This window comes from Passer domesticus, chromosome 3 (genome assembly GCF_036417665.1).
Source record: "Passer domesticus isolate bPasDom1 chromosome 3, bPasDom1.hap1, whole genome shotgun sequence".
NCBI classification, from domain to species: domain Eukaryota; kingdom Metazoa; phylum Chordata; class Aves; order Passeriformes; family Passeridae; genus Passer; species Passer domesticus.
Window position 1 is genome coordinate 118,695,754 of NC_087476.1, and position 23,743 is coordinate 118,719,496.

The window sequence follows — 23,743 nt, forward strand, 5'->3', positions numbered from 1 at the left end:
AACTCTTCTTTAATCCCATTGGACATTTCGGATCTGCCACAAAAATTGAAAAGAAACGTCCATGGAATTTAATTCCAGCAGCAGGGATGAAGCTCAGGAGAAAGTGTCCATGGGGGAACTTGGAACAAAGAATTTATCCAAGCAGGATCATTCCCAGGAATCTCCTGGGAGCTGGATAACTCTGACCTTTACTGACTTTAGGAAAACCTGTTGTTCCCACAATTTTCACTATTTCCAATTTTTCTTCCACTTCTTCTTTTACTTCTGCTTCTGTTTTCCAGAGAAAACTACCAAGAGAAGGGAGAAAACATCCTGGCAAATCACAGGAAAAGAAGGAAAACTGAATGTGGTGGAGATGAAAAAAAAAAACCAAAACAATAAATTTCTGCTCCTGCTGTTATTTTTTTTTTTTCAGTAACTGCAAACCCAGATAAAAAATTCCTTATCAAGTTTTTTTCCAGGAAAAAACAGAGCCTTCCCAAACAATGATCCCACTTCGCTGGCCTTGCCCGACTGACAACGTTCTGACAACATTTGTCCCTAAAAGATAATCGGGATGGGGTGAGAGGAATGGGATTAATCACGCTTTCATAATTCCCTTTTATCCCACTGCTCCACAGGCTGAGTCAGGGTGCCAGCACTGCCCTGCCTGCTGACAGGCTGCTTTTCCTCTTCCCCAATCCCATTAATCATGTTTTCCCTGCCTTTCCCTTTGGCTCTGACTCATCCCTGCTGTCCCTGTCACCCTGCTCGGAGCGGGCACTTGGAATGCTTGTCCTGACCCCCGAATCCGGGAGTTTGTGTCAACAGGGGGGAATTTTTGGCTTCTCTGCAGGGTTTTGGGATGAGGTTGCTCTGTTGGAATGCTGGCAGTTGTCCATGAAGGAATGGAAAGCAGTGGAATGTAAAATAATACGAACTATCGTGGGATAATAGGATCTAAAAGGGGTCTATCCCATTATTTGATCCCAAAAAAGCCCTCGCGCAGAGCAGTGCTGAAATCAAAGGGATTGCTCATGGATTTGGGATCTTGGTCGTGGGATTAGGGCCTTGGTCATGGGATTGGAACCTTGGTTGTGGGATTGCGATATCGGCCATGGAATCAGGACCTTGGCTGTGGGATTGGGACCTTGGCCATGGAATCAGGACCTTGGTTGTGGGATTGGGACCTTGGCCACGGACTCAGGACTTTGGTTGTGGGATTGGGACCTTGGCCACGGACTCAGGACTTTGGTTGTGGGATTGGGACCTTGGCCATGGAATCAGGACTTCGGTTGTGGAATTGGGACCTTGGCCATGGAATCAGGATCTTGGCTGTGGGATTGAGAACCTGGTCATGGGACTGGGGCCTTGCTCACAGTTTTAGGAACTTGGTCATGGTCTCAGGACCTTGCCCGTGGGTTGAGCTCCTTCCTCATGGGCTTTCCTCGTGGTTTTAGGAACTTGGTCATGGGATTAGGATCTTGCTCATGGATTTGGGCACTTCCTCCTGGGTTTAGGGCCTTGCTTGTGGGTTTGGGACCCTGTTAATGGATTTAGGGCTTTTCTTGTGGCTTTGGGACCTTTCTCATGAATTTGGGACCTTTCTCATGAATTTAGGACCTTCCTTGTGGTATTGGGATCCAACGGAGCCCATCCCAATGCTCCCACCCCATGGCCTCAGCAGGGGTGAAGGGAATGGCACCTGCCCAGGACCACAAATCCTGGGAAAGGCTGAGATCATGGAATAAGCCTTAGGAAAGGATTTGGGATCACCACCCACCCGCCGTGGGGAACACAAAGATTAGGAGCACCAGACCATGGATTTTTAGGAATATTTTTATTAAAACCCACTGCAAACACATTTTTGTTCAGGTTTTCATGGAATTTCATCGGAAAAAGGTGTTGGGATAACTTTATCCTGTAAATCCAAGAGTTTCATTCTGAGAAAGTAAAACACTCATCCACGACAAAAATCTCCAAGGAGCAGGATGAACATCCCATCTCCTCTGGAAGACAGAGCACCAAATTATCCTGCTCCAACTTGTGGGATTCACCAGCCCCTGGACAACTCCCTGAGGAGGCCACGGATCAAGATGTGGCAGGAAAAATGAGAGACATGATCCAGGTGGAATTGCACCAGGAGGGAGGATGCTACAGCAGGAAATATTCCATTAGGGAGGATCCAACCTAAACCTTGGCACAAATTCCCCTAAATCCACCATCATTCCCCAATGGAATACACAGAAATCAGGATTTTGATTTTTTATAAACAGCACACCTCAGGTTCTTCCCAGTTCTTATTCTACCCTCACTCTTCCTTTTCCATTTTTATAGCCTTATATCCCATAAAAAACCCCAAGGCTGTCACTTCCCTCAGATCCCAATCCAGCATAATTACACGGGATTTCCTCCATTGATCCAGCTATTTCCAATGCTCTGCTGGATTGGGATTTGGGAATTTTTGGGAGGATTTCCAAGAATCCTGCTGCTGCATTCCCTCCCTTTCTCCCAATACAGGCACCACACAGAAAACGTTCCTATCAGCTCCATTTTCCTGTTTGCAGCTCACAATGGAGCCCCAAGACAAGAAAAAAGCAGGAAAGGGTTTTCCTCAGCACACGGAATGACAGGATGCAGCTCCCTGCCCACCACAAACTCCTTTGTGTTCCATTCCCGGAGCAATTCAGCTCCAGGGACAAAATAACTCCAACAGAAACTTCAGGAAGCTGCTGGACCCTTCAGATCCTGTGGCTGATCTTTTCCAGCCCTTCACAGCATGGATAAACCATGGAGGAGGTGCTGCTGGGTGTGCCCCTCAGGATTTTGGGGAGAATTCCCACTGGAAAGGCTGGAAGAGGCTCAAGGAGTTTTGGGAAGTACCTGGGGAGCAACTTGGCCTGGAGAGTTTTTCAGGAGTTACGAGTTTTACTCAGAATAATCAGCAAATATTCCAATTCCAGCATGTTCCTTACACAGGGAAAGAGGGAAAACATGCTCAGCCTGGAGCTGGGAAGGATCCTTCCCAAAACAAATGATCCAACAGGAAAAGCCCAGACTCTCATGTGGCTGATGGGAAGGAGAGCATTGTTTTCTCTGTTTAGAAGTGTATTTAGGCAGGATACTCAGGAAATGAGGAGGTGGTTATTCCAAACACAGCTTTTCCTACCTTTATGCCATTCCTTGGCTCCATGATGAGCAGTTTTCCCTGGTTTCAGGCGACAGATTTTCAATAAAACCCCAAAAGCAACACTTAACCCCACCCTGGCTGTGCCTGCAGGGGCCTGTTTGAGATCTGCTGAGGCACATCCCAACTTCAAACCCTTTTCCATCCCAACTTCAAACCCTTTTCCATCCCATTTTCAAACCCATTTCCATCCCAGCTTCAAACCCTTTTCCAGGAGAACGAGGCAAATCCAGAGGGGGCAGTGCACAAGGGGCAGCAAGGAGAATTCCAAGTGAGCAGTTTCCCTTTAGGAACACGATCCAATAATTCCCAATTTGCCTTTTGGAGCAGAGCTGAGGAGACAAAATCCACCCCACCCCCTCTCCCCTCTGGTTAACCCTTGGAGCAGCAGGACTGCAAATCCCACTGGAACAGCCAGAGGAGCTCACTTTGGGCACAAAGCATTCCCTCCCACCCTTTTATCGGGATTTTTAACCCTCTCCTACCTGCGCTCCCCGCGGCTCTCGGGCTGCTCGGGCACCCAGCAATAATTATCGGCCGCGTTTTTGGCCGGGGGCTTCTCCCTCCTGGCCGCCCTTTTCCTGCAAGCCACGAGCGCCAGGGCGAACGCCAGCAGGAGCAGGATGGCCACCAGGCTGCCCACGATGTAGTAGAGCAGCAGCCGCGGGCCGTCGTCCGAGCCGGCCCCTAATCCTGCGGTGGGCATTCCCAGAGTACGCGGGATGCTCGTGGTCCATGGGATGCGCGTGGTGCCTGGGATGCCGGAGCTCTGTGGGATGCCGGAGCTCTGTGGGATGCTGCTGGGGCTCTGTGGGATGCTGCTGGGGCTCTGTGGGATGACGGTGGAGCTCTGCGGGATGCTGCTGGAGCTCTGCGGGATGCTCGAGCTCTGTGGGATACTGTTTGGGATCGCCTCTCCGGGGCTGCAGCCGTGTCCATCCGCGTCCCGCAGGGAGCCAGGCGGGCACAGGCACTCGTAGCCGCCGGGAAAGTTGCGGCAGGCGCCGGGACACGGATCCCGCAGGCATTCATCCACATCCAGGCAGGACTCTCCCCCCGGCTGCCGCTGGAAGCCGGGCCGGCAGGCGCAGCGAAAGGAGCCGGGAATGTTGATGCAGAGCTGCGGGCAGGCGTGGGGCTGGGCGCACTCATCCACGTCGTGGCAGTGGTGGCCAGCGGGCCCCGCGGGGCGGTAGCCGGGCCGGCAGAGGCACTGGAAGCCGCCGGGAATGTTGTGGCACTGGTGCTGGCACGGCCCCGACTCGCACTCATCCACATCCCGGCACCCGCGGCCGTCGGCTGCCAGGGCGTAGCCGGGCTCGCAGCCGCACTCGAAGCCGCCGGGCAGCGCCCGGCAGGATCCCTGGCAGGGGTTGGGATGGCAGAAATCCTCGGGCAGGCAGGAGGCCATGTCGGCGGCCAGCACGTAGCCGGGGTGGCAGGCGCAGCGCGGGGGCTCGCCGGGCGCCTCCAGGCAGCGCTGCTGGCAGCCCCCGTTGTGCTGGCCGCAGTCCACCGGGCACAGGGGGCCCGGCGGGTGCCAGGCGAAGCCGCCCCCGTCCAGCGGCCCCTTGCAGACGGCGAAGGCCGAGGCGCGGCCGCTGTCGCACCGCACCTCGGCCAGCGTGCCGAAGGGAGCGGCGGCCAGGCGGGCGCTGCGCACCCCGAACGGCGTGGCGTAGGTGACCGCGCCGCGGCCGGCCAGCGGCAGCAGCCCGCACATTCCCTGGAAGCTGAACTTGCAGAGGAAGGCCGGCAGCGAGCTCCGGCAGGCGCGGTCGGCCCAGCCGCCGGGGCCGAGCGGGCCGGGCAGCCGCAGGGCCGCGCAGCGGGCGCTCACGCAGGTGACCGCCGGCTCGGATGCCCACTCCGAGAAGTTGCCCGGCTCGCCTCCGGCCACCCAGGAGAAGCCTCGCAGCGGCTCCTGCGGCCGCACGCAGTGCCCCCTGGGCAGGGTGAGGCCGAGCCAGGCCGGGCCGGGCCAGGCGGCGCTGGCCAGCAGCTCCCGCAGCCGGGCGGCCTCGCCGGCGCTGCCCACCGGAGCCAGGTTGCCCCCGTTGTCCTCGCAGCGCTCCTGGGCGCTTTTCCAGTTGCTCTCATCCCGGTGCAGGGTGTAGCAGGCGCTGTCGGCGCACAGCACCTCCACGTCGTCCCCTCGGCAGCGCCAGGCCAGCAGCAGCAGCAGCAGGAGCGGCCGGAGCGCGGCCATCCCGCCGGACAAACGGACAAGTGACCAGCGGAGTCACGGCCGGCGGTCACATCCCGCTGTCCCGCCGAGCTCTCCCGAAACACATCCTGTGCTCCCGGCTTTCCTATTTATCACCGGAGGCCGCGGCTTCCTGTAGCGTGCACCTCGTTGCGCTTCCCGGCTTCCCTTTGTGAAAAACACGTTCGCTCTCCTGTGAAAAATTAAAAAAGGGCAACAGGAGGCAAAGTGAAGCAAAGATTACGGCCGGGTGCATCCTGGCACTCAGCCAAGAGCAGCCCCTCACCTCTGGGATACCCCTTAAACATCTTTTCCATTACCTCAGTCCTTTGCATCTTCACGGACCCTTATGGATATCCACACAGCAGTTTCCATATCCCGGGAACTGTTTTACTCTCGGAGTAAACTTTCAGAGCGGGCGTGTCCCTGGTGCTTTCGGTTCCTCTTTATCACTCCCACTTTGGGCCTCGGCCCCGCTTCCATCAGATGGCAGGTGCTGAGAGTTGGTGTATCAGCAGCAGGGTCCGCATCATGCATTCCCTGGATGTCATCCCGACCAGACAGACAACAATCCCTCACAACCCCATCAGCCACCCCTACGGCCGTGTCCAGGTTTTTGCTAGTAGCAGAAATAAAAGCAAAGTTATTTTGACATTGCACATACAGCACTCATCCTCACATTTGCGAAAAGCCAGCAGTATAATGTGTATTTATGGCACCTTTCCCGACGGCTCCTCGCTCCCATCCCAAAGTTTTGGGTAAAACGCGCTGCGTTCCTGCTTTTATGCTTTTATTTTTGTGGTGTTCCTGCTTTTTTTTTTTTTTTTTTCTCCCTCCCTCCAAGAATTTGATTTATTCCCTCCGGCGGCAGCTGAGTTTTCCAAGCCCTAATAGGGGCCGAGATTTTTCAGGCACGTGTTGCTAAAAGGGGAAGGAAAACATCCCAGCCAAATAGCCGTGGGATCCGTGGATATCAGCCTCTAAAAAAGAGGGAATATTTGGTGTGGCCTCTCCCGCGCACGCGCAAATATTCCAGCACATTTCTCCCTTTCTTTAAATAGATGGAAGAGCCCTGAAATAGGAGCTGGGTCGTGGGAAGGTCCTGGGAATACCGGGATGGAGCCAAGCTCAGCCGGGCTCCGGTGCCATCCCGAGCAGCACAGTCCTGGCATTCCATGGATGAGGATTCCTCACGGAATTCCAGGTTTGGGCTGGAAAAGCCCATCCTTGAGCAGAGCAGGGACAATTCCACTGGAATGGGCTGTTCCAGACCTTGATGCCGAGATGCTCCATGGCAACAACTGGGCTGATCCCAGTTCCCTCCCTGCATTCCCAGGATTTCTCCTGAAGCGTCATTCTGGCAGCAGCAGATTCAGGATTTAACCCTGGGAGCCTGGGGAGTCTTTTCCTGCTTGGCACAGCCATGGATCCACTGCCCATTCCAGGATTTCTCAGGTTAGGTGGGTTTGGAATTCCTGAGGGAATGGCCATGATCCAACAGCGAAATTAGAACCAGAAATCTGCTCCTTCACTTCCCTCCTAAATAAAAAAAGCTGCCAAAAATCCCAATTAAAACTGTGGATTATTCCCAGACCGGCTCATGCACAGCATTCCTGGGAAAGCCCTGACTGCTGGGATATCTTCTGGAATTTCCCATCCGAGTGAACGTTCAGGGAGCCACAGCCAACGCTCCCAACCCGGAGCATTGTGGGAAAACAACTTCCCAAAAAACTGCGATGGAGAAACCCCACGTGGATGCTGTTTCTAATTGGATTTATCTAGAATTCCAGGAAAGGGGGGAGTATTTTTGGACTTGGAATAAGAGAGCTCAGCACAGAAGCAGTTCCCTGCTGCCAGCCCAGGACACGGCTCCGCTGTTGGAAAAACACGGATCACGGTTTGTCTGCCTGGCTGATCCCGCAATTTTCCAACCCACAACTTCTTTCCACAACCCAACCTGGCTTTTTTTATCCAACCAAGTTTTCCTGGACAAAATCTGGGAATTTTTAATTAAAGCTCTTCTGGATATTCCCAAACTGGGGGAAAGCCCAAAATATTTAAATATCATTTTAATATTAAAAGTCATTCCAGAATAATCAAGGAATTGATGGGAATGTTCTTTCTCAGGATGTGTAGGGTGTCCAATAAGGAACCCTGTCCCAGGGAAAAACTTACTGTTCAAAACCATGGAAAATTCATGGAATGTTTGCAGAAATAAAGCTAAAAACCTTTTCCAGTGGCTTAAAACAAACAAACAAAAAAAAAACCTCTAAAACCCCATTTATCCCTCTTTCCAAGAGTTTCATGGATAGGAAAGCTCCCTCCCATCACGTTTAGGAAGATCTCCATGTTCCAAGCTTATGTGGGAATGTTTTGGGGAATTTTTGGTGCTGCTTTGATTTTTATTGAATATTCCACACTCCTTAAATGTTCTTGGATGTTCCCATTGAAAGTCCAAGTCCTGGTTCCAAACTTTAGGAGGATTTTCTCTCCCAACCCCCTTTGGCTGAACACATCCATAATCCTCCATTTTCCATAGGAATCCAATCCCAACGATCTCCTGGAGAGCAGAATTCCCACCAAATGGAATATCCAATGCGACTAATTAAAACCTATTAAAAAAAAGGGAACTGCTGAAAATGAAGGAATTGGTTTCAAAATGTCACTCAGAGGTTAAAGAAGGAAAAGGGCGTGGAATGTGTGACGTCAGCGGCGGCAAATCCCAGGACTGGGAAGAGGGACAATGGAGCCGGAGGGGGGGACACCTGTGGGGGGGAAAAGAATTGGAGGAACTCGGCTCCCTCTGGAGACATCACAAGGACACGGAGCCGGGGTTGGGAAGCTCTGGGAAGGCTGCTGGAATAGGGGAGCTCCTGTTACATGAAATTTTGGGAATTTGGGCAATGTAGAGGAGCAGGGATTAGAAGGGGTTTAATGGGAACAGAATTCCAAGCGCCAAGAAAAGGAATTGCTTTGTTTAGGTTTTCACATCCCTTCTCCTCTGCTCCGGGGAAGTCCCACCTGGGATTCTGCATCCAGGTCCGGCTCCCAGCACAGGACGGACGTGGAGGTGTTGGAGCAAATCCAGAGGAGGCACTGGGATAGTCAGAGGGATGGAGCAGCTCTGCCAGGAGGAAAAACTGGGAGAATTGGAATTGCTCAGCCTGGCAAAGAGGAGCTTCAGGATAATCCAACTGAGGCATCCCAGGACCTGAAGGAGCCGAGGAGGGAAACTGGGAGAGATTATTCCCAAGGGATGCAGTGACAGAAGAAGGGAATGGCTTCCTGCTGGCAGGGAGCAGGTTTAGACGGAATATTGGGAATAAATCCTGCCCTGGGAGGGTGGGGAGGCCCTGGCACAGATTCCCAGAGGAGCTGTGGCTGCTCCATCCCTGGAAGTGTCCAAGGCCAGCTGGAAGCACCCTGGGATAGTGGGAGGTGTCCCTGCCCATGGAATGAGAAGAGGAGCTAAGATCCCTTCCAACTGAAAGCATTCCATGATTTTTCTCATGGAGTGGCTGAATGCCCACCTAGATGGAAATGAAGAAAGGAAGGAGCAGTTCCCATCCCAAATATCCTGTTCGTTCCAGGCATCTCCCTCCTTTTCATGGAAGCAGGGATTTTGTTCCTTGGAGTCCAGATTCCATGCTGGCATTGATCCTTCCCTCCCTTTATCCTGTCCACGTTTTTCCAATATTGGAGCAGCTTCCAGGCTAAAGCTGGAGGAGGGGGGATGTTCAAAACAATCTGGGGCAAATCCAGGAATTCTGTATCTCTGCAGATAAAATCCAAGACAAAATTCCAGGAGCTCCATGGGGTCTCTGCCAGCTGGGAGGGAGCTGCTCCAGGTGCTTTGAGCAGCTCCAAGGAATTTGCTGGATGCCAAGTCAGGACACTGTCCCTGAGTTTTGTCCCATTTTTCAAGCCCACTTTGTGTTTAAATTCCATTTCCATTTCCATTTGGAAGCAGACACCCCAGTTCCAGGGAGGAGAAATCCCACTGACCCCCAGCAGATCCATGCTTGGAAATTTCTTTGGGAGAGAAGTGGAGCACTCTTCCCAAAACCTTTCCTCCTGGAAATGGAAGGAGTGGAGCACAGCTGGAATATTAGGCTGGATAGCAGCTGGAAAAGTGGGAATCATGCCTCTGGAAGCCTTCCATCCAAGAAGGAAAAGCTCCTCAGATCCCAGTGGGAACAGGACAATCCCTGGGGAAAACCCTCACTCCAAGGGATGTTTTCCCTCTTCCTTTGTTATCGGAGGGATTTTTTATTATTCTTGAATTTTCCATGTGTTCAGAGCCCTGGAATTGCTGACTGGATTGTCCTGGGTGGTCCAGGGTGGGAATGTGGGGCGGGAACAACCTCTCCTCCAGATGGAAAAAACAGGAATTCAATCAGAGGCTTCCACGGGGATGGATCCCTCCTCCCACCAGGATATTCTCCAAGGAATATTTCTGGGGCAGCTCTGGAATAGAAGGGGGGAAGGTGAAGGAGAGGACAGAGATTAAATCCCAGCCCAAATTCCCTGCTTTCATTCCAGCGGGAGACTTGGGGATATTAATGTTGGAATGCCACCAGGACACCTGGAGAGCACACACACAAATAAACTCCGGGATTTCTCCAAACAATCCAACCCATCCGGAGGGGCTGCGCTGCATTTGGAGCTCAGACCAGCCAGAGGGGGGAAATGCTGCAGCTCTGCAAAATTCCCTCTTATTCCCAAATTTCTTGGTTACCCAGGATGAGCCATCAGGGAATTTGGCAGCTCCTTCTGTCCTGAGGGAATTCCAACTCACCTCCCCAAACAGGGATTGCCTAAGGAAAGGAAAATTGGGAAAATTTCTGCCCCAAAATATAAAAAAGTGGAGAATTCACTAAGGATGGGGAATTCCTATGTGTTTTTTTCTGGGATTTGTGTGTCTGTTCCTTGTGGGAAGCTGGAGGCAAGAGGGAACATCTTTAGGATATTTGGGAACTTTTTTTTTTTTTTTTTGGCATAAATTGGGATTTTCTGCTGGGCATTCCCCCTTTTAGCTCATCCCTTTTGGTGGCAGGACTGGTTTTCCAGGTGGAATGATTAAGGAATAAATTTCTAAAAGTAAACAAACAAGCAAACAAGACATAAAATAATAGTAATAATAATAATAATAATAATAATAATAATAATAATAATAATAGAAGCAGTAGTAGTAATAAGTGTATCCATAGGCAGATGCTGCCTGAATAAACATGGAATTACCCCAGGAAGGAGCCATTCCAGGGGATCCATGAGGAGTTGATTCCTTCATTTTTCCCCCTCTGTCTCACACTTTTTCCCCATTGAAAACAGGTTTTCGCTGCCCACAGGAGCTCTGGGGAACAGAATTCCCAATTTCCGCCTAAAATCAGGATCAGGGGATCCAAGGTGATCCCTGTATTCCCATGTGGTGCCAGAGGGGGAATTCCAAAGGAAGCAGTTTAAGACCCAGCCTCGTGATCCCAGAAATGGAGACAGGCAGGTCTGGAAAAGGCACTGGGATCCGGGATGGAGGATTTGGGTGATCCCATTTTTCTTTGGGATGTTTAGGACATCCCACGCATGGATCAAGGAAGGTGTATCCATAGATCCATTTTTTTTCCCTGGAGCAGAGGCAGGGAAGCGCTGGGCTCTCTTATTAAATACTGAATTCCCCCCTTTGGAGGCTGTGTGCTCATCCCACAGAATTCCCTGCCTGTTTTCCCTCCCCCTCCTGTTGGAATTTCCACATTTGTGGCACAATCCAGACTTCCAGTCCTTCCCAAATTCCCGCAAGCAGCAAAAACCAAGGATGGGGTTAAAGCTGGGCTGGCTCCGGCTGCTCCAGCTCCACCTTGCGCTGAACCAATCGGGATTTGCTGCCATTCCCAAATGTCATTCCCGGCCGGAGGGGCTGGGAGGGCCGGGAATGACTCAGCCCTGGCACAATCCCAGAGTTTCCAACACCCCCAGCTGGATTGTTCCCCGTTTTCCCATTTTCCTCCCGCTTTTTTTTTAACGCTGTCCCAGCCCAGCTGCGCCGAATCGCTTTTCCCGCTGACGTGCCAAATCCCGGGAAGGAGGTGGCTCTGGAATGTGAAGGGAAAGGCAGGGTTGGAAACACACCCGAGGCTCGGGAAGCGCCGGGTGTTGCCCGGGCAGGGCGGCAACAACTGGAAGGAAAAGCAGGGTGGGATTCTCCAAAGGGATGAGCGGCTCCTCCAGACCCTGCCCAGCTTTCCCGGGATCATGGCAGCGGCGTGGGATGGGCTCGGAGAGGGGGATAAAAGTGAAGATATCCCCAAAAAAACCGGGATGTGGCTCCATAAAAGGGGAAATCCAGCCTGCAGTGGAAGCAGGATAATTCCTGCTCAATTCCTTGTTTTCCAGAGGGGTTGGAATGAGATGGGCTTTAAGGTCATTCCCAACCCAGATCAGCCTGGGAATATTGTTCTCTTAATCCTGATCTTTCCAGAATCTTCTGCCTGTAGATGATCCCCTTTGGAATGTGGGAACCCTTTGCTGGATCATGTCACAGAACAAATTCCATTTAAAAAAAGGGAATTATAAATATTGGCATCCACTGGGAAATCCAGAGCCCCCCACACCAGGCTGGCTGCTCCAGCCCCTCTCCCCATCCAAGGAGAGATCCCAAAATTCAGAAGGGAGAGGAGCTGAAAGTTCAAATATTCCTTAAAAAAAAAAAAAAAGGCAGGAAAATGGCTCAAAGCACATGAAAACATTGAGGCCATTCCCGGCAGGAGCTGATCCCAGCAAAGCCTGGATTGCTCCCGCCAGCAGCGTCACCATTCCTGCTTCCCACACTGGGCTCTATTCCTGGTTTTTCCTTCTATCCCGCAAATCTTCCTCCTTGGAGAGGAGGAGGAAGAGGGACAGACTCCGGCAGGGCCTTGGATTTGCCCTGGGAATGGGGTAGCACTCACAATTCCAGGGATGGGATGGGAATCCTGAGGGATAAATCATCTGTTTTCCTTTCTGCTGATGGAGTTTGTGGCTGGGAGGTGAGAAAAATGGGATATTCCCACTGGAATTTTGTTGTTGGATTGAAAGATTATCCCAGCTCGCTTTGTTTCCCCACTGGATGCTGACTCTGGGTACCTTTCCTAACCAGGAATAGCGTGGGATTCTCAATTCCATATTTTCCCCCCTTTTTCCCATTCCTCTGCAAACTCAGAAGGAATTTCTAGGATTCCATTACTTTTGGGATGTGCTTCCACAGGGAATGAGATGCTTTGGATTGGGAGCAATTCCACAGGCAGGAAAGTGGGATTTGCTCATGTATCCATCTTTTTTCAAGCAGCTGCTCCAGGTTTTTCCGGGGAACTCGGGATGCCTGGGGAACCAGCTGGGAAATGCTGCTGGAACTTTATTCCCATCAAATCCAGCTGAATCCAGGATCACCAGGGAATTACTCTTAGGGAACATTATTCCATAGAAACCTCATCCCATATCCCAGTATAAACACAAAGCCAAGGGGAGCCAAAGTGGGAGCCCATTCCTACTTTTTGATGGATTTGTTTTCCAACGCCCAGGGTTCAGCTGGAAGTCCCACTTACAGTAGGAAAAACTGGGCCAGGCTTCATTCCCGACATCCTGGAACCAGGAAAGCTCCGTTTCCACCCCAAAATTTGCATCCCAAGTTCAGCACATGGATTGGAATAACCATTCCCTGTTTTTAGCTCCCATCCCATGGGGGTCAGGCCTTGGATGCTGCTGTTTTCCCACGTGGGGTGTGGGATGATGCAGATCCCAGTGCCAGGAATTCCCAGGCATTCCCTGCCCTGCAGAGCCAGGCCCAGCTCTGATCCAGTTCCCAAATCCCTAAAAATCCCAGGATCCTTTTTTTCCATCTCTGTGTGTGTTCAGTTTAACAGGATTTCAGCGGGAATAAAATTCCTGTTCTCACCTGGCCCAAAAGAAGGAAATATTCCCCTGGAATTGTTGATACTTTGGGATTTGCCTTGAAGATCCCAAGTTTCCACCTTCTTTGGATGTGGATAAATCCTTGGAAAACTGCCCCATCCCTGCCCTCAGAGCCCCAAGGCAACTAAAGCTAAAAAATGTTGTTGGCACATTCCAAAGTTGGAATTTTGGGGGAAAAACTGGCATGGGACTCATGTGGCTCCTGGCACAGCTATCCCAGGCTGGCTCCTTCCCTTCCAGATCCTTGGGAGAATCCAGGAACAAGGAATTTGAGTGGTTTTAACCCAAGTCCTACAAGGTGCTTCCCTAAATCCTGAGCTAGGATCCCTGTTCCATATCCAAGGCTGAGCCTCGGAGCCCACTGGGATGTGTGAGCCTGGAATTCCCATGGGAGAATCCCTGTGGCAGGATCAGAATTATCCCACCTCCTTCTGGAAGCTGCTGGGAATGACAGAATTCCCAAAGAATTCCCATTTCACCCTCTTCAAGCCCAGGCAGGTTTGACCTCAGTTCCCACAGTTTGTGTGGAACAGATGGATTGAAAATCCTTGGCAAACAGGAGGGAAGAAAAGCTCTCTGCTCTTTCCAGCTGTTGGTGCACCAATTCCATGGTTTGGATTGGGAAAAACACCAAAATTCCTTTTTTTTCATGGAAAAGATTCCCAGTCCTGAGCAAAGCCTGGTGGGATTTTGAGAGCAATTCCAAGCTGCTTTTCCTTTTCCATGCTGCTCCAAGTTTTCTTCCCTTTGGTTTTGTCCACTTTAACTCTTTTCCCTCTTCCCCCTCCTATTTATCCAAGGAAATGGGGCTGCTTGGGAATTCAATGGGAGGAAGGCAGGAGCTGCTGGCTCCGCATCCGGAGGCTGCCAGGGGGATCCAGAGGTGCTTCCCTACTTTTTAATGGGATTGGAGAATAATCTCCTATCAACTCCACTGGAAAACTGATGGAGGGCTTGGAAAAAATGGGATCCCAAAAGCTGGAGCCAGGGATAACAGGGCTAAGCAACTGTTAGGGAATTGGGAAGTTTGGGAAAGGGGGAAAACAAAACAAGCTCTACAATTCCTGGAAAAAGTCAAGCAAGGTTTTAATTCCTTACTTGGGCTCTGGGAAAAAATAAATCCTGCCCTTTTTGCAGCATCACCGGGATCTCAGGTTTTCCTGGAATGGGATGGCCTTTTGCTCTCTGCTGGTGATTTATGTGGGAATCAATCCCTGCTCCTGACCCTGGGATATTTGGAGTTGCCAAGCTGGGAGTGAGCTGGGAAGTTGGGAAGTGGCTGGGATTCAATCCCAAATGTGTTCCCAATCCCTCTGCTGTTGGAACGGGGCTCAGTGGCCCAAGGAAATGTCCCCAGATCTTCCCAGAATTTCGGAATCCCAGAGTGGATTCTGGCCAGAGGTCACCACCGCTGGGGCAGGAGCTGCTGCTCCTTTGGATTCGCTCCATTAAAACAGAGGCTGGATTAACAGAATTTAGGAATCAAATCCCTGCCGTGAGCCGAGTTCTAAACCCCATCCCAAGGTTTTCTTGGAGCTGCTTTGGGAAGCCAGGGCGTCACTCCATGGCTAATGCAAGAGCTCCCAGCCCACGGCGGAGCAGGACACGGATCCTGGCAGGATTTGTCCGGAAAACTCAGCGCTCCCAGTACAATGCCCGATTTCCTGCTGGGAGGGTCCCAGCAAGGCAGGAAAACATCAGCACTTTTCCAGAGGCTCCGAGCTCTGCTTCCCTGCTCCCTGCTGCCTTCGGAGCAGGGAGGATCAATCCTATGATTTTTGCTGGAATTGCATTGCTGTCAATCCTCACCTTGGATCCAGCCCATGGATGCACCAGAGCTTCTCATAACCTTGGGGATGAGAGCTCTCCGTAAATAAAACTTGGGATTGTTAGGAATGTGGGCAATAAAGATAAGGGCTGGGAAGGCTGGGCAGAGTTTTCTGGCTGGAGAACGTGTCCCAAGGCTGCTCTTTTCCCTCCTTATCGCGGCTCCGCAGGAGGTGGGTGCTACTGCCAAGGGATGTGCCGGAGCTGGGACTGCCTCAGCTGGAATTTCCCTGCCTCAGCAAGGAAAAAAAAAAAAAAAAAAAAGGGAATACGAAGTGAAAACTCCCTGGGCTGGGCTGCTGGGCAGGGAATCACAGCCAGGGGAAAATCTTCCCTTGACTCCACACCCAGCTCCACGGTGGTTTTATTTTTTACCCTGAAAACAGGGAAGAGAATGCTTCCTTAGAGGTTTAAAAGGATTTTTCCCTCTTTTCCAGCATTATTTATTGGTGTTTCCATAGGATCCTTCTCCATGCTATGGCTGTGGGCATACAACGCTGGAATTGCCTATGGAAAGGGAATGGATGGAGCAAAGGGAATTCTGGGGCTTTGGTGCAGCACTGGGAAAATGGAAACAGCCACAAAATACATGGATTGGGATCCATCCTCCAGCTCCCGAGATGGGATTTCACTGGTTAACTACAGTCACATTCCCATGCTGGAAAGGAATTAGGGATCGTGTTCCAGGTGCTCCCTGCCCTGCTGTAATTCCAAGGGTTTTACCTTTCCCGGGAGCCAGCCCAGGTTGCCGGGTTATCTGTGGCTGCTTCCGGACCTCCCCACGGAATTTGGTGAAGGCCAGCGTGGAAATGGGAAGAGCCCTGCGGATAAGCATCTGGATCCTGCCATTGTTATCCTGAAAGGAGCGGCGGGAGAAAGGTGGGGAGGAACCAGGGATGCTCCGAGCAGAGCTGATGTTTCCAAAGGGATAAAATCCTTGGATTCTTGTCCCTCCCGGCCACCTGCAGGCCTGATCCCAGCTGGAGGCAGCTTTCCACTGACCTCACTGGGCAAACATTCCCTCCTCCCTGGTTTTGCAGGGAATGAGACACTGGATGCACAAGATTGAGGGAAAAATCCATGGCAAAAAAACAGGAGCCTGTTCCTAAAGGCTGAGCCCATTCCCAAATCCTGCTAGGATTTTCTGAGGGCTCCAGCTTAAATCCAAGCTGGATACCTTCAGCTCCAGGAGATCTCTTTTTCCCAAGAAATGTGCTGTGCCAAGGCCATGCTTCCCATTAATTCATCCCGCTGGAGCCAATTCATTTCCCAATTAAACACCCCCGGTTTGGTGTGGTTTTCCCAAAATTCCCCGGAAAAGCTGGAAAAGCCTTATCAGGCAGCTATTGGGATACCCTGACAGGGCAACCAGAGCTGGATGTTATCCCTAGGGAAGTGGGAAGCATAAACTCGGAGTGGGGCAACTTGGAAAAAATGGGAATATCATTCTCCTCCTGCTGCAAAGAAACAGAGGGAAAAGAGATGGGATGGATTTGATCCCAATTAAAGGGGATTGGTTGGTTTGTTTCTGGCATTGCCACAGCACCCATGGCTCCTCTTCCCACTGTTATCCTGGATATGGGAATTCCCAGCAGCTTACCAGGATTGTTCCCTTTGAACGACACCTTGGAACCAGGCACCATCTCCAGGATTTTTAACAGGAAGAGATGGAAAAGTGGCATCCCATGGCTCAGCCGATGATTTTAGGAATGTGCAGTGCTGGCACCGCCTTTCCTCGGAGCTGTTCCCTGCCTGATTTCCCAATCTTTATTTCCAAATCCATAGCATTCCAGACTGATCTCCTATGGAACTCAGGCTATAAATTTCCCTGTCAGTTCTGGCTCCGAGTGGGAATGCTGATGTTGAAACCTTCCCACCTGGATTTCAAAAGCCATTCCCTAAAGGTGGAGAATCCACCCTCCCCCGGGGTGATCCACCCAGGATCAAACAGCCACAGCTCCAGGGATGAGGAGTGAGTGGTTTCTTCTGGTGGGATCCATCTTCCCCCCTGGAATTGCTCTCCAGGTATTCCAGCTGTTTCCTGGGAACAGCAGCTACTTGTTCTTCCCAGTTCTGTGGGATTTTAGGGATTGTACTTCCCGCTTTATTCTCTCCTCCTCTGGAGGTCTCAGTGCCAAACTGGGGAGCCCAAACTCCCCGTGGGAATAGCCTGGAATGTACCCGGAGCTGCTGGAAAAATCCCAAGTTGTGGTCCCAGCTCTGTTGCCATGGTAAGGAGCTCTTGGATTCCACGAGCACAGTGGAGTGGGGTCATTCCTGGTTTTCCTGCTTGCTCCAGCTGGGATCCCAGCAAGAACAGGGCTCCTTACCATGACCTCCACATCCTCATCTTGCTTTTCCAAAGGGAACTGTTCCAGCTTCTGCTGCTGGACACAGCGAGATCTGGCGGTCATTCCCTGCTTGGAATGCCCTGGGATGGCCGGAGCAGTTTCTTGGGAAAAGGGATTAGAGGAACAGCCTCTTTCCGTCAGAGCAAACTCTGGCTCCTGCCAACATTTCACTGGGAACAGCTTGAAAGGATTGGAAAAGCTCCAGGGACCACGGATCCCCAGAAAAGATCTGCCTCCTCCGTCACAGCGCGTGTGATCCACCGTCATTCCCGCCTGGATGTGAATTTGGGATTACTCAGGGGTGAGGTGATGAATCCATGAGTGTCCCAGATGTGAACCCCTGGGATGGGATGTGTCAGCACAAGAATTCCCAAGCAGTGCTATCCAGCTGGGATGAACTTTAGTTTTCCAAAGTCTGGATAAGGAGGGGTTATCCTGGATCACGTGGAGCTGCCAGGCTTGGAATGAGCAGCCCCCGTGGAAGGAGCAAGGTGTGGAGATCCTCTTGGAATTCTCTTCCCAGCAAAATAACCAAAGTGGCTTTTCCACCTTTATTGGGAATGTTGAGAAGAAGGGAGAGGTGCCAAGGCACGCTCCTGTGCTCCATTCCCAACCACTCCATGCCAAGGACAGCTCCTGCTTGGAATTCTGAGCTCCTACTTCCTTCCCATACATTCCCATTTCCCAGAGGAACAAAATTCCCACCTGATCCTCCCAGGTCAGCCTGCAGTGACCTTGTCCCAGCTCTGGGAAAAGGCGGGAAAGCTCAGACATTGGCATTCCAGTTGGGAATTCTGGGCCTATAAATGGCTCCCTGCTCCTATCCCAGTTCCAGGTGCATGTCCTGAATTCCCAACTTTTGCCCCAGAAAGTGTTTGTGGAGTCACACGGATTCACTCCTGAACTTTTCCACAGCCTGTTCCCTTGGGAAGCTGGAAATGTGCGTCCACAGCATCTCCTGGAGGAGCGTGTATCCTTGGAACTGGATCCATGGACCTAAAAATGACACTTAGGGAATTTGGGATCTTTTTTCCCTTCCTTTTACCTTCCTTCCCTTGTCTCTCCCACATTTTTCCCTGACACTTTCAGGCTCCAGCCTGTTTTCCTATTTTTATTTTTTCGAAATGGGGCTCCATGTCCTCACATGCCTGGGAGTAGGCAGGCATTAAAAACACAGATCCATCATCTTTTGGAATGTTCTTCCAGCTTCCCATGCAAGCCCGGGCTTGCCAACCCCACTGCAGCTATCCTGGTGCTCCCAACAGATTTTTGGGATAACCTGGAGCCAACTCTCCCGCTGCTGGAAAATCTCCTGACTCCATGGATCCCTCTGAGCCATAGAAATGGATCCATAAAATCACCGGCCTTTGGAATGTTGATGGGTACCCTATATCTGATGTTGTGATTCCCATATGGAAAAATAAAGGAATTTCACACAGAATTAGGTGCCACATTATGTCCAGCTCACAGGTTTTTGTTTGTTGTAATTCCCTATGGAATGTGTTTTCCCTGAGGAGAAGGTCCCAGAGGTTGGATCCATCCCTTTCGGTGCTGGAGTTTGCCTTGCCTAGAGGTATTCCAGAAAATTCCTCCACACACTTGGAGCCTTCTCCGTGCTTGCAGCAACATTTTCCTATTTCCTTGCAATCCCAGTTTATAAGGGATAAGGAATCCAGATGGGAGAAGTCGTGGTGAGATGTTCTAGGGTTTGGAACTCCAGCTCCATCCAAAGGGATACTTTTCCTTTATCCACCTTGGCATTCCTCCATCCCTGGAATTCCTGGCAATCATTAAATCCCAGAGTAAAAGCAGATGCTTTAACAAAGAGCTCGTGGTCTGACCCAAAGTCATTCCTGCTGCTTTTCCAAAGGTTATCTGGTCATTCCCAACCCCACTGCTCCCTAGGAATATGAATTTTTTCATCCCAGTTGGGGAAATATTCCTTCTAAAGATGAGTGGTTGGTCTGGGAACACTTCTGGAGATGGATTTTTGTATATTTGAAAGTGGACATGATTCCAAAAGCCATTCCTGGAATCAATTTGGATAATTATTGTGATCATTATTAGGGATAAGCACAAAGCTGGAAAATTAGCAGTGTGAAAACTCAGCAAATCCTTCTGCTCCTCCTCCTCCTGCAGAAATCCCTAATCCACACTTTCATCCCAAAGGCTGGCAGGACCCTCGTGGTCATTCCAGTCTCATTCTGCAGCTTAATGACCGTGCCTAATGACCGTGCTGGGAGCGAATGGCGATGGATCAAAAGGGATTAATTGGGATTTTAATCATCTTGGACACTTGGCTTGGGATGAGTCCCTGGTGTTCCATCAGCTTTGCGGGGATGGATCTTGGCATAGACCTTCTACAAGCAGGAGAGCTGGAAGGAGAAAAGACGGAATAAGATGAAGGCAGATGGGAGTTTCTTAATGGAATGGGGTGTTAGCATTGGAATTGCTCAGGGAAGTTTGGACATACTATCCCTGGAGCAGTTCTGGAACAGGATAAAAGCAGATGGGAATTTTGTGATGGAATGGGTCGTCAGGCTTTGGAATTGCCCAGGAAGATTTGGAGGCTCACTCCTGGAAGTGTCCTTGAATTAGAGGTGAAGGAGATGGGAATTTCTTCATGGAATGGGACGCTAGCATTGGAATTGCCCAGGGACATTTGGAATTCCCATCCCTGGATGGAATAAGAGATGAAGGCAGATGGGAATTTCTTCATGAAATGGGTTGTTAAGGATTGGAACAGCACAGAAAGGTTTGGAATTCCCACCCCGGGAGGAGTCCAAGGAATACCTGGACGTGGCAGTCCTGGGCTGGGTGACAGGTTGGACTCGACGATCCCGGAGGTCTTTCCCAACCTCAGTAATTCCACGGGATTCTGTGGGACTAAAGGCAACCTCCTGAGCTGCAGCTGGGGCCGAGCTTCCCCAGCAAGGCCCAGGATGACTCACCCTGAAATTCACCAAAATATTTTGCCAGGTGTTTGTTTCTCCAGGCAGCTGCTCCTTCCATGTTTTGTCATTCCTGTGCCAAGATTCCACACCCAGACTGGGACTAAAAAAAGGGCATTTTCTCATCCCTGCAGGAGCACCTGGAGGCAGGAATACTCTCCCTGAAAACACTTAGGCTCTGAATTATTTATTTCAGATATAAACTGAAATTCCTGTTTTTTCCCCAAACAATTTGGATTTGCAAGCCAAGGTGAGCGCTCAGAACTAAGGAAAAATAAACACTGAGGGATAAATATTATTGCTGGGAAGCCAGATATTTACATTGAAAAAAAAAATTGGGACAATTCTGGTGGCTAAAAGTCAAGAGGCTCCTGTAGGAGGATGAGAAGTTTGGGATCTTGCGAGGGAATGCTGCTTTCTGGGGAACATCAAAAAAACACAGCCAACTGTTGGAAAAATACCACTTAATCTGACGTATTTAGATTTATTTTCCTTATAATTTTCCCTGGTGAACAGCTGGGATCAGCTGGAATTTGTCCGGAATCACCTCCATGAAATCAGCAGCTCTTTTAATCGGAGACTTGGAACACCAGGAGCGTACATCTGGCAGGAATTCCCTCTTTTCTTGCCATTTAGGAATAACTTTGGGGGTTGTTTTGCTGCATTTCTTCTGGCTGGCAGCAAGGTGCTAATCTGAATTTACTCCCTGGGATCCTCTGCATTCCGTACAGCTTTATCATGGAATATTGAGTTGGAAGGAACCCTGGGTGGGGGGGGGGGGGAAGGGGATTTTCCTCCCCACCTTCTTTTGCTAATGGAATATTTGTTTTATATTGAACTGTAACTAAACAGGAGGCGGCTCTTTTCCAAGCGGGAAAAGCATTAACATCCTGTCCATTAGCTGGAGACTAAACATTATCCACCTGTATTCCAGATCCCAGATGGAGAAACAGGATCTTTAGCATATTCCATAATCCCCAGACTCAACTATTTCAAAGTTCAACCAGAACTCAACTATTTAAAAATCAATTAAAACAATTTCAATTTGGGCTTGACTGGGAGTGTTAAGGAGTTAAAAATACGTGGATCAGGCCTTCAATATCCATGGAATATGACGGAAAATCCTTTGCTTCCAGAGGCAGCTTCTGGGTTGGATGCCCATGGTTTAGCAGGGGTTAAAATATTTGGGAGAAGAAGTTTGCAAAGTGCCAAGAGCTCAAAAATGTGTGATAAACAAGTAAATGAGCTGTGCTGAGGATTTATTTTGTGCCAGAAGGAAAACATCATAGATACACTCCCAGAATTTGGATTTCCATCGCCCTAGCACGTCACTTGTCAGGAGTGTGGGGTCAGGATTGCAGGGAACGAATCCCAAAGCAGCCCCACTCCCTCTTCCCCTGAAGCTGTGGGAATACATCCTATCGCAATCACCGCTACACAGGAATGAGCTCCCGGGAAAAATGAGAAGGAACGTCCAGAATTCACAGCCCAGAGCCAAAATCCTGGGTGCCTTCATGCCCAGGGTGCTGCTGAGCTGGCTCCAAGCTCATTCCAGAGAAACCTTCCCAAACTGGGGTCTTGACCTTGGTGGGAGCCCTTCCAGTGACTCCTGGATGTGTCCCCACATCAGGGACACGGAGTTGGCATCCAAAGTGTTGGCTCCATAACCCCAGGGAACACAGAGGGGTGAAAAGGGCTTTTAATTCATTTATTTATTTTTTATTTAGTTACATTTTATTTAATTCATTTATCTCCTTGATCAGTAAAAGTCATTGGTTTTCCAGAGCTCCAAGTGTGCAGCCTGGAGAAGAGAAGCTTTGGGATGACACAAATGCGGCATTCCAGGACCTGAAGGAGCTACAAGAAACATGGAGAGAGATTATTTCCATGGGCCTGGAATGATGGGACAAGAGGAAATGGTTTTCCGCTGCCAGACAGCAGGGATAGATGGGATATTAGGAGAAAATCCTTCTCTGTGAAGGTGGGGAGGCCCTGGCACAGGTTTCCCAGAGAAGCTGTGGCTGCTCCATCCCTGGAAGTGTCCAAGGCCAGGCTGGAGCACCCTGGGATAGTGGAAGGTGTCCCATGGCAGAGGGTGGGACTGGATCATCTTTAAGGTCCCTTTCAACAAAACCATTCCATGATCTTGGAATTTCATGGTTGGACTTGATGATCTTAAAGGTCTTCTCCCATTCCCCCTTGCTTTGCTCTGGTGTTCAGGTTTTTCCCACCAGAACCTTGGTGGGAATTAAACTTTGCTGGTTTTCAGGATTCTAAAATCTTCTTTTTCAGACAAAGCACACATGGACTTCCCTCAGCTTCCATGTTTTTCAAGTGGCACCGGGATCTTGGAAGCATTCTGCCAGGATATACAGAACTCCTGCTCCTTGAGACTGAACACGATGGGGAGAATCCATGGGATGTTTGATTTGTACCACGATCCCGTGCCAAGATTTCTTATGGAGAGCAGGGCAAGAGGCTGAGCAGTGCTCGGTGCTGACACACGGAGCAAGGGCTGCTCTGTGCTTTCCATCAGGATTTACCCTGGAATTTGCATTTTTAGCCCATGCTGAAAGCTCTGTCCCTGTTTCACGGATGATCTGGAGGTTTGCTTGGCTCCTTGGAAGCTCTCTCTGCAGTGCCATGGTTGATATCCGTGGTCGGATTCCTCAGGATTAAAGGGATGAGCAGGGCTACAGTCTGGGCAGCTCTTTCCGAAGCCTGCAGCATCCTCTGGTGGAGCCATAAGGAAGGGATATCCATCCAGGGAAAACACACGAGGATGTTTCACTGGGGGGCTCCAGGGGGAAGGAACCTGGGATTTGGGAACACTTCCATCCCTGGCTGACCTCGAGCCACAAAGGCCCAATGGATCAGGAGCAGAACCTGACTGGCAGAGCCAACTCCCAATTTTCCCCTTTTTCATGGCTTTAGACACCACGATCAAAGCCCGAGTTATCTCTCCACTCCCAACCAAAGGAAGTGCTCAGGTAAAATCTGAGTTCCCAGGCTCCAATTCTTTCCTGGATTTCGTTGTTTTGGCTTAACAGGTTGTTTTATTTCGCCATCCCGGCGCCTGGAATTCTTCACCCACCACAGGACATCTGGGACTGGCATCTCCCACAGCTGCCTCCCGCATGTTTCATCCCTCATGTTGAAATTCCAAAATTAGTGATTGGGAAAGAGCAGCTATGATGCTCTTCCTTCTCTCTCCCCACAGGAGAGACATGGAGAATTCCATGGGTTCTAGAGAGCCCCTGAAGCACATCCAACCGCGCAGAACATTTGGAGAATCAAGTGA

The 23,743-nt window shown here is 50.5% G+C and overlaps 1 protein-coding gene across 1 annotated transcript; it reads right to left on the reverse strand.

Annotated features, from left to right (window-relative positions):
- Positions 1-1,802: 1,802 nt before the first annotated feature.
- On the reverse strand, positions 1,803-10,495 carry CD93 (CD93 molecule). Its single transcript, XM_064415474.1, has 2 exons — positions 5,693-10,495; positions 1,803-5,565 (listed from the first exon to the last, which is right to left on the reverse strand). Exon 2 carries the CDS (start codon positions 5,373-5,375, stop codon positions 3,648-3,650), a length of 1,728 nt encoding a protein of 575 aa, XP_064271544.1. The 5' UTR covers positions 5,376-5,565; positions 5,693-10,495; the 3' UTR covers positions 1,803-3,647.
- Positions 10,496-23,743: the final 13,248 nt, after the last annotated feature.

Coding starts and splice junctions, on each gene's coding strand:
- CD93 (XM_064415474.1), bottom strand. CDS start 5,375: ATGGCCGCGCTCCGGCCGCTCCTGCTGCTGCTGCTGCTGGCCTGGCGC.